Here is an 11008-nt window from a genome sequence, read left to right as displayed (position 1 = left end):
TCCCGTTTTTCATTTGAGTAAGAAAGAATATTACATATCAATAAGTAGGAGATGTTTTTCACAAGTCAAATTATGATATTACTATCATGATTCAACTATGTAGTACTCATGAGAATGAATGACACACTTAACACTCATTCAATCAAAGAGATGTTCAAGAGGTGAAGTATTGAGTCCTCTCCGAAAGTCACCCATCCTAATACTACTACAACTCAAACACTCTGAAGTATAAAATTTCTTTAAGATTAAACTCACTTAACTTGCTACGCTATTTGAATACCTCGCTTGAATGGCTCTCTTCTACCCTGCAGATGAATGGGACCTGTCACCCGGGAGAGAAATGCCACAAACCCAATTATTGAAATGGATCCAATCCTGGTTGATCTAACTGCTAAATTGTCCAGAGGAGTGAGAGATAAGTGAATCCAAATCTTTCAACGAAGATCCTCCTTCACCCACTGCTCTCCGAGCTTCATCTCTCAATTCCTGCGCCATCTTTCTCATTTGCATTCCCTCCTCACTTATCATCAACCTTTTCAGGCCTTTCTCCACCTCTTCCGCACTAACCAACTCATTCTCCTCTGCATTTCTCCATTCCTTCACCTGCACACCCACCTTCAATTCCTCCTCTATTAGGGCACTGTTGGCAAACTGGTCCGAATGTAGAGGCCAGGCCACCATGGGCACTCCCGCACTGATGCTCTCCACAGTCGAATTCCACCCACAATGTGATAAAAATCCCCCTATTGCCTTATGAAATAAGATCTCAAGTTGAGGAACCCAATCCCCTGCAATGAAACCTCGACCGCCCAATCGCCCCTCATACCCTTCAGGCAGACATTTGCTAATCCAATCCGACTGCCCTTCTGTGGAAAAATGTGCACCATCAGGAATTCTGAGCACCCACAAGAAAGCCAATCGACTTCGCTCCAATCCCTCGGCGAGCTCTCGGATCTGCAACACAGGGAAGCAGGACATGGTGCCGAATGAAACATAGACAACAGATTGGGGAAGCTGCCTATCTAACCATCTCATGCACTCTCTATCTGCTCTCTGTGTTTGTGAACATGGATCTTCATTGAAGAAAGTGGGTGGAAGAAGAGGACCCAATGTCCACACAGGTTTGCCACAGAAGATCCTTTCCTCTCTGAGTCGACTAATGAATTTCGACTCCATTGCAGAGCAGGTGTTCAAGATTTGGCCCTTGGCAAACTCTCGCAGACAACTTTGGCGACTCACAAACTCTAGGTGTCTTTCAGGAAGGCACCGCTTGAGTGATATGTTAACAGGGGGCAATGGAGCAGTCTGCCCGCTTAACTTATAGGCAAACCAGAGGGTCTGATAGGCTCCAGCAGGGATGAATACATAAGCAGGAATTCCATATTTGGTGGCCAATGCTTGAATCCATGCCATTCCTGCATCATAGACTAGCACTACCCTGTTATTACTCTCTGAGCAGATTTTGCCCATTAAGAGATCAAGAAATGGGTTTAGGAAATCCTCCAGGGCTTCAAACAGGGGAATCAAATGAAGAGGGAAAGTGTGACTGGTTTGAAGATCTAGTTCCCCAACAGAGAGATTGGGCATGCGCATGGGCATGGGCAATTCCTTGAACTGAATATCAAAGCTCTGTGGATCCCACCCATCAAGACGCTGCAGGACTTGGTGAATATGGGTGGATGTGGCTGCAAATGTTACAGTGATCCCTCCTCTCTCTGCAATTGCTCTGGAGAAATGCAGCAGCTGATTCAGATGGCCCTGTGCAGGATATGACACCACCAATACATGTAATTTTCTACTACCACTTTTGTCTGAATCCATTCTGTGCAGTAACACTAATCTCTCCCAGTTTTCAATTCAAAACAATTTAAATTCCTGCTATCAGAGTGATCTCTGATTACCAAATATCATACGAGTAGAGAAATATCGAACTCATTTTATATTTTAAAAAAGGGGTTAATAAATGAGATTCGTAAACAAAACCAAAAAGTACAGAAGTTCAATTTGTAAGTTTTGCTGGAGGGAATCATGCTGCATGTTGCCATCCAGCTTCAAAATATTAAGTTTTTAGGCTTTCTTTTCAAGGGAATCTGATTTAATAAAACTTAGTTAGGGCTAACTAAGTTAGGGGTGGGCTTTCTTCTCAGTTTAATATGAGGAGTTAGGCTTTCTATAATGTGTACAATTGTTATAACGATTGTGGGGAGAGGGACCAGTAGTTGTTAGGGCTAACTTCATCAACATGTAGCCGTCACATGGAATATCGTAAGACCTTCATTTTTTTTTTAGAAATGTAAAATGGACACTTAACTATCTACAACTAAGGTTTGAAGGCGTGACTCATCATGCAACTCGTCAAAATAACACAACTACTGCGAAGTGTCCAAAAAATGACTTTTTAAAGATTTGACCAAAACTTAATCTAAAAATGTCTAGTAATTGAAAAAATATATATCATTTCTTGTTAGTAAAATATCATATTTTTATTTAGAGTATAACTTATATGCAACATAAATGGACCAAATACATATTAGTAACCATAAATAATTGTTATATCTAACTTGTAAATCCAACATAAATGAATTAATAGTTGAACAAAAAATAAATATTTGCTGTTATAGAAAAAACACATTGTTATATAAAATACAACTTATATCCAGCATAAATGAACCAATAGTTGAACACTAAAACTTGTTGAAAATCCTTCTCATTTCATGGAAAAATACAAGGTACTTTTTTTGCTCACCTTTTATATTTGTGATAAGACAAATTATTAATATGAAATGCTCCAATGAATATACATTGCTACCCCAATAGTTGTACACATAGGAATACTATTTTTTCACTATGACAACAATACTTGCTTAAGAAAGTATCTTATTTTATTAAATGAGCATCTTATTTTTTAAATGACACACTTATAGTGGATAGTTATGATATTTTATTTCAAACATCTTATTTTTTAAATGACACACTTATAGTGGATAGTTATGATATTTTATTTCAAACAAAAAACTATGTATTTCGCTTGTTAATGAATGTATATTTGTACTTTTTATATAACATTTACAGGTTCTTATGTGTTCAAGTATAGGTCTATTTTGACCAACATTTGGTTATTTTTTTATTTACATGTGGACTATTTATTTATAATATATAGTATAAATTTGTGGTAAGATTGGATATTATGCGCACAATTGCTATAACGACTATTGGACCCCGTTCAACTACTATAAAACTAATCATATTAAATTGTATTCATATATATTATTATTCTTAAATCTGAGTTTTGTATTACATATACTAGCAATTGCACTCATGATGTGCAATGGGTATGTCGAAAAGGCTTTGAAAGTTAATTAGGGAAAAATTGGTCTATTTTTTTACGACATGTGTAGTACATGAGGTGAATTAATAGGTCTTATAACAAATGATGTTGTTTTTCAATAAAAGCATTAATGTAGAAGTGCTAGCTTTAAATCAACTATGCATCCACTTATAGAGATCCAAACATGACTTTAAAGATAATCCAGCTCCATTACCAACATATTCATGCTATGTTTGCAACACAGATGGAGATGGAGAGATTAGGAGAAATAGATTTGGGAAGAGTCAAAGGGAGGGTAGGTGAGAAGATAGAGATTGAGATGGAGGAGAGAGGGAGAGATAGAGATGGAAGAGATAAATATATAGAGATAGAGAGGGGGGGAGAGATAAAAATAGATGGAGGTATAGAGAGAGGTATATGAAAGATAAATATATAGAGTGAAAAGGACGATAAAGAGATATAGAAGAAGCAAGAGATATAAAGGAAGTGGGAGAGGGAGAGATTGAGAGATAGGAGAAAGATAGGTAGAGGAGGGGGAGAGAAGGGGAGATAGATCAATGAGCGAGGGAGAGGGAGACAGAGACAGAGAGGGATAGAGGGACAAATATAGATAGAGAGTAATATAAAGAGATAGGGGACATGAAGATAGATAAGTAGAGACAAAGACATAGAGTAGGAGGGAAAAATGGAATAAATGTGTGTATGTGCGCGCGCGCGCGCGCGCGTGTGTGTGTGTGTGTGTGTGTGTGTGTGTGTGTGTGTGTGTGAGAGAGAGAGAGAGAGAGAGAGAGAGAATAGGATAGATGGAGTGAATAAGAGAAATACATATAGATAATAATGATATAGAGGAAGGAGAGATAAAGAGAGAAATAGAGATAAACATATAGAATAGGGGAGATGGAGGGAGAGATGAAGTTATAGAGAGAGAGAGAGAGAGAGAGAGAGAGAGAGAGGGAGTGATATTGATAGAAGGAGATATAAATATATAGAGAGGGATATAGAGAGGTAGATAGAGCTCGGAGATATGGATAGAAATAGATAGAGAGGAGAGAGAGGGAGACAAAGATATATAACAAGATAGATAGATTTCACAAGAGAGAGGTAGATATAATGAGATATAGATAGAAGCGAGGAGGTGGAGATAGAAAAATTGAGATGTGGGGGCATGAGTGTGAGAGAAAGAAGGTGGCATAGATAGGCATAGAGAGAGGAAGAGAGATAGAAAGTTAGAGAGATAAAGATACAAATACAGATAAGGAATGAGAAATAGAGATTGTGTATATATTAGTGAGAGAGAGAAAAATGAAGAGATAAAGATATATAAATAGAGAGATAGAGAGAGAGGGAGAGAGATGCGGGAGTAGAGAGATATAGAAAGAGGGAGTGATAGTGAGAGAGGCAGAGAGGGATAGAAAGAAGAGATAAAGAGATAGCTATAAGTTGGGAGAAACATAATAAATATATATATTCAAATATATTTGTTGTTTAATATTAAATTTTAATTATATTTATTATAAATTTTATCTATTATAAATAATTAAATATAATTTTAAAATCAATTAGAATTAAATGTTTAGTTTATATAAAATTTGTATTATACTTATATTTGCATGCACATATAAACATATTTTTAGAATAAGATAATAAATTTGTATATTTAAAATAATATTTATTATTTAATTGTATTTATATATAATATTATAATTATAACATATAGAGATAATAAATATAATTTATAAATAGTTCGTTATATATTGATATTTTTTAATTTTATTTTAATTTTAAATTTTTTAATAACTTTCATATTATGGTATTCAATAAATATAACATATAAATAATAAATTATATATTAAAAAAATATTTTAATACATATTATATTATAAAATTAATATATAAATAATAGATTATGTTCTATATAATATATTATATAAATTATAAAATTTAGAGATAATAGTTCATTTAAATATTTTATAGCAAAACAACTAAGATTTTATTATTGATTCTTGATATTGGCAATCTAAAAAGTTTCAAATAAATGTATTGAAAAATAGTATTTTTTCTTGTCTAGAGGCTGGATGTTATTGGTGACCAACAGACTTTGATTATTGCTACCACAAGGCTCTATGAGACAACTGCTAGTAAATTTTAGTCTTCCCATATCTAACTTTTTCTAGTGTGTTGTTGGACTCAAATAATGGTGTCCTCTCTTAAAGTCTTCCTTTGGCAACATAATCACATCAATGGTAGTTGTATAATGCATCTTGTTTTGACGTGAACTGTCATGTGTGGCAAAGAACTAATGGTGTGGAAGCAAACATTGGACAAATGGCTATATACTCTATATAGTGCATGGATGCCAGGAACAGGCAATTTCAAGTTACACGTCGTCTCATTTTCAATTTCCTAATACAATTCTACTGTTATCTGTTAAATGAAGGAATGAGGTGAATCATAGTTTGCAAAATGTGGAAGCATCGAACATACAACAAATCCTTGAGAATAAATAACTTCAAAAAATATCAATGCACTCTACAGCTTCCACTGCGTGATGTTGATGTTGTAATAATACACGACTTGAGTGTCGATTGCAATGGCAACTTGTGAGGGACAGAGCTTTCATAGTTATGAATACGACTTCCCTGCTTATCCTCCTCTTAGTTTTTTCTCCGTATCTCAAAAGTAGTGGATAATAATAGTTCATAGAAAAGCATTCCATCTCTTGTGTCGGGAGTAAGCGACTGTTCGTCACACAAATTTAGACTTGTATTTTACGCTGAGAAGATATGAGTTGAGCATTCATGGTTATTAATACGATGTCCCTGCTTATCCTCGTGTTATGATATGTATCTATCGGAGTCCAACAACTGTAACGACTATAACATTGATGTTTCTTTCTTAATATCTGAGAAGTAGTGGACAATAATAGTTCACACAAAGCCTTGTGCGTTGTGTGTTGGTAATATGAATTTAAACGTTTGTGGGTTGCCCGAGGGAAACAGGATTGATGGGACGTGTATTCTGCAGTAGAAAGAATGTCTCCAGATGGAAAAGCAGCTATCACACATTATGGGGCAGAATTGCTAGGAGTTATATGCAACGGATTAAAGGCTTGGTTGAGCTCTGAGAACATTACATGTCACACTTACAATGGTCAGAGTGTGGTAGATTATGTTATATAAGTTCAAAGAAACTTGTGACAAGTGTTATAGATATAGAGGTGAAGGACTGTCTCATAGAAATGAAATCAGATCACAATCTAATATATGTAAAGATCAGCATGTAAAAGGATAATCAACACCAAAAGGAGATACAACAAATAGTAAAGAAAGAGGTTGCTCAAGGGACTATCCTCTTGACACATGAAAATCAATAAATCTTTCGAACAACGCTAAAAAAATAGCTGCATGTTGAGGGAGCCAATGGGCTAATCAATTCAAACAAGGAAATAATAGGCAGTGTCAAATTAACTTCTATAATCCTCAAGGCCCTCAACTCATGTAGACGGTCTAGACCCAAAAGGGACAACAAAAATAGCTTCCCTGCAAACCCATGGTATGATGAAGAGTGTAAGGCAACAAAGAAAATGGTCAAAATACAGGGTAATAACAAGGAAATTACAAAACTAGTGAGAATGGAAAAAGAGGATTACATGCAAACAAGGAGAAAAGAGTTGATTAAGTTTGGGAGGCACAACCCAAGAGGTTTTTGGAAAGAGTTGCAGCAGAGAGACACAGGCAAAGAAAATAATATCACAGATCTTCAATGGTTAGAGTATGCAAAGCAGTTATATGGACAGAGATACCCCACCGATGATCGAATCAAGAATTAAACTCTTCTCCTCAGACAATATCAAAGAAGGAATTAGAAAGCTTGTGGTGGGTAAAGCTTGGGATATAGATGGCATACAAGCAAAACATTTAAGATGGGGGTTATAAATCCTCACACCTCACATCAAAAGAATATTTAATGGAGTTATTCAAAATGGATTTCTGACAAATTGGTCAACTAGTGTTGTTGTCCCCTTGCTCAAAAGTGGAGACATAAGTAACCCCTCAAATTACTGCACTATAATGATCAATCCTCTCTTCGGTAAATTTTTTGGGAGCATGATTGAAAGACGAATCAGCAAATGGTCTGAAAAAGAGGGTAACAAGAGCAAAGGACAAGCATGCTTCAGGCCTAATTATTCTACCATTGATCATTGCATTACACTCAGACATTTGATTGAGAAGGTATGGGATAAACAGGGAGGGAAAGTTTTTTGCTGCTTTGTTGATTTCAAAAAATATTTTGATACAGTACCTAGAAGCAAATTGTGGAGTAGAATGGAAGAGTTGGAAATTCCAGTGCAATATAGAGTTGTTGTTCATAGATTATATGACCAAGTCTGGGCCAAGATACGGACCAAACAGGGCTTATCAAAATGCTTTAGAAGTGACATTAGAGTCAAGCAGGGCTGCCCATTATCCCCTACCCTATCTGGGTTATACATTGACAAGTTAGAGGAATGGATAAACAAGTTTGGTGGTGGGGGAGTTCATTTGGCCAATTACATTATAAAGTTGCTCTTATATGTTGATGATCTTATCTTAATGGCAAAACAACACAAGATTTGAAAGAACACTTGAAGGCTCTATAACATTTTTGTCATGAGGTGGCGATGTAGGTGAAGACTAGCAAAACCAAGGTCATGATCTTCACCTTGAAGAGAAAGAAGGCTCATAGAGAATTTATTTTTTAGGGAAACTTCTTACAAATGGTTAATGAATATAAGTACCTTGGCCTAGACTTCCACAATAAACTTAGTTGGGAGACATGTAGGGCAAAAAGGATTCAAGGGGGCTGGAAAGCCTTATACTCACTTCAAAATAGATGTAGAAGAGTTGAGTTATGGGATTGGAAAACTAAGAAAACTCTTTTTGGGCTTCTTGTGGTTCTAGTGGTACTATATGGATGTGAAGTATGGAGCAACAACACTTCAACGAGGAAATGGAAACAAATAGAAAGATTACAAAAGCATTTGATTACGGCTAGCCTCAAGATTAAGTCATCTATCATGTATGAGATTGTCCTAGCAGAGGTCGAGGTTTTCCCTATTGAAGCATTAGCTATGTTTCAATTGCTAAGTTATTTAAGAAGGATAGAAAATATGGAGGTACATTGCTGGCCAAAAATAGCAACGGGAGAAAGACTAGATAGAAGGAAGAGCACATGGATGAAACAAAACATTAAGTGGATGAATAAATGGGGCATTAATATAAACGATTGCCCAAATAAAAATGGAGAAATAAAGAAATATGTGCAAGACGAATTCAAAGAAAACATGTGGACAGGTTAATTAGGGAGAAAAAAGGAATACTATATCAAACATTTCAATCCTACACATGACCATACACAAAAAAACTATATAGGAATGGACATAAAATGGAAGGTAAAAATGTTAATTGCTCAAATAAGGACCAGATAACATCATCTTAGATGCGAAACAGGGAGATGGATGATACCCAAAGAGGAATGGGAAGATAGAAGATGTAGATATTGCACTCAAGGGGTTGTGGAGACGGAATGGCATTACATGATGGAGTGTCCAGCCTACAATGGCATTCAGACCAATTATGTTGAGACATTAAATGTAGACACCTTGAGTAATCTATTTGTCGAGGAAAAGATAACAAGAGTTGTGGATCTCCTAATCAAGATACATAGCAGAAGAACCAAGTTGTAGAAGGAGAAAGAGGCCTAGCAGTCTCAGTTTTCAGTCTGGGTTTGTTTTTTACTTCACATGTTTTGCTAGCTATCTGTGGGTCCTATAGGTTGTTCGGCCTCGTGGATGCTATTAAAAACATTCATTCATTCATTCAATCAAAAAACTCACGAGTCTTTCTTCTTTTTGTTTCCGAAAGGCTGAGGGTATGAAATTATTCAAGACACTTGTGTAGAAAACTTAGACAATGTGAGAGAGAATGTGTGAAAGGCCGAGGGTATGATCTTATTCATTACATTTCCTCTGCAAAAGAAGTTGTCTATTTCTTCTTGTTTCTAAAAGGTCGAGGATACGCAGGGGAATGGGGGAGAGCCAACCCCCTTAAAAACAAGGTTTTTTTATTAATTTTTTTTTTATATTTTTATTTACATTTTATTTTTATTTTTTTATTAAATTTTTAATATAGTTTTTTATATTGTTTTGTAATATTTTTTTTTTATTTTTAATTTATTTATTTATATTATATTTTTAATTTTTTAATATATTATAAATTTAATATATATATTTTATACTTTTTAATAAATTTGAACTATATTTTTATTAAGTTTTTAATATATTTTTGTCAAATATATTTTATTTATATTATACTTTTTATTTTTAAATATTTTTTAAATTTTAAATATTTTTTAAATTTTAAATATTTTTTTAATATTTTTTAATAAATTTTAACTATATTGTTATTAAGTTATATATATATATATATATATATATATATATATATATATATATATATATATATATATATATATATATATATATATATATATATATGTTCTTTTAAAATATATTTTCTTATTTTTTAATATACTTTATTTATAATATTTTTTTATTTTTTAATATATTATATATATATATATATAGTTACATCCTTATACCATGGATCATCTTTCAAAAGGATAAGGGGCATATGCTAGCTCAAAACTTACATCATGAATAGGAGAGAGGACCTTCCATTTGTTGTGATAGTAGATGTTGATTTAATACCTTTACTTGTTGATTTAATGCCCAATTACTTGTTGATTTAATGCCCAATTATTTTTTTACATTGCACCAATAGTTGTGACTTTAATACCCATAATTGACACTCTCAAGGTCATGTGGGGTAACTCCTTAGCAAGATTGAGACAATCAATAACATGGTGTGTCATGCACACCCTAAATCAATAACCTACATAACCATCGTGTTATACAGTTCTTTTACAATTTAGTCGATAACCTTTGTGTTATGTGATTCTTCCTTTGCACTCTTCAACTGTGGTAACCTTCATGTTATTGATATCATCTATCACAAGACCAACACAACTAACCTGTCGTGTTATTGACAACTGCAGTCATATATCCACCATGTTATTGACATTTGCAGTTATATAACCCTCATGTTATTGACAAATCTGGTCACCTTTTGCAGTTACATAGAATGCAATAACTTGCGGGCTATTAACATCTGCAACTAATACTTTATGTAACTGCATGCAACCCATACAGTGATAACATTCGTGTTATGCAGAACTGAAACTTTACTATTGCAGATTCAGAAGAGCTTTCTCAATGCCTCCACCACATTGCTGACCTTTGCCTTCTTCATCCAAATATCTTTCCTAATAGCACATTCCAGGCTTGCCTTTTGTAACTCCATGTGAGACTAGCATGGCATGTTATATGACATGATGTGCTATATAATGTTGCAGCAACACTTATGCTCTTGGTCAAACATGTTTGCACATGCTATCATATCTCTATGGCCGTGGTCCTTTAATCACCTGCAAGTGCAATATCTAACTTCATGCAGCCTCCATGCATAATCATACAACCTGCACAACTCTACCTTACATGCATGATTAGTTGGCATGAACTTTACTTTTGCAATTGACAAAGAGACCATGACAATTACCTACTTATCGAACTAATTTCACAAC

The 11008-nt window shown here is 34.4% G+C and overlaps 1 protein-coding gene across 1 annotated transcript; it reads right to left on the bottom strand.

The window, feature by feature from the left end:
• Positions 1-384: 384 nt before the first annotated feature.
• LOC131053323 (zeatin O-xylosyltransferase) lies at positions 385-1821 on the bottom strand. The gene has a single exon (XM_057987901.1). The coding sequence runs from the start codon at positions 1819-1821 to the stop codon at positions 385-387; it is 1437 nt and encodes a 478-aa protein (XP_057843884.1).
• Between the last annotated feature and the right edge of the window lie 9187 nt (positions 1822-11008).

This window comes from Cryptomeria japonica, chromosome 3 (assembly GCF_030272615.1).
Source record: "Cryptomeria japonica chromosome 3, Sugi_1.0, whole genome shotgun sequence".
Taxonomy (NCBI): Eukaryota; Viridiplantae; Streptophyta; class Pinopsida; order Cupressales; family Cupressaceae; genus Cryptomeria; species Cryptomeria japonica.
This window is presented reverse-complemented; position numbering and strand designations above follow the sequence as displayed.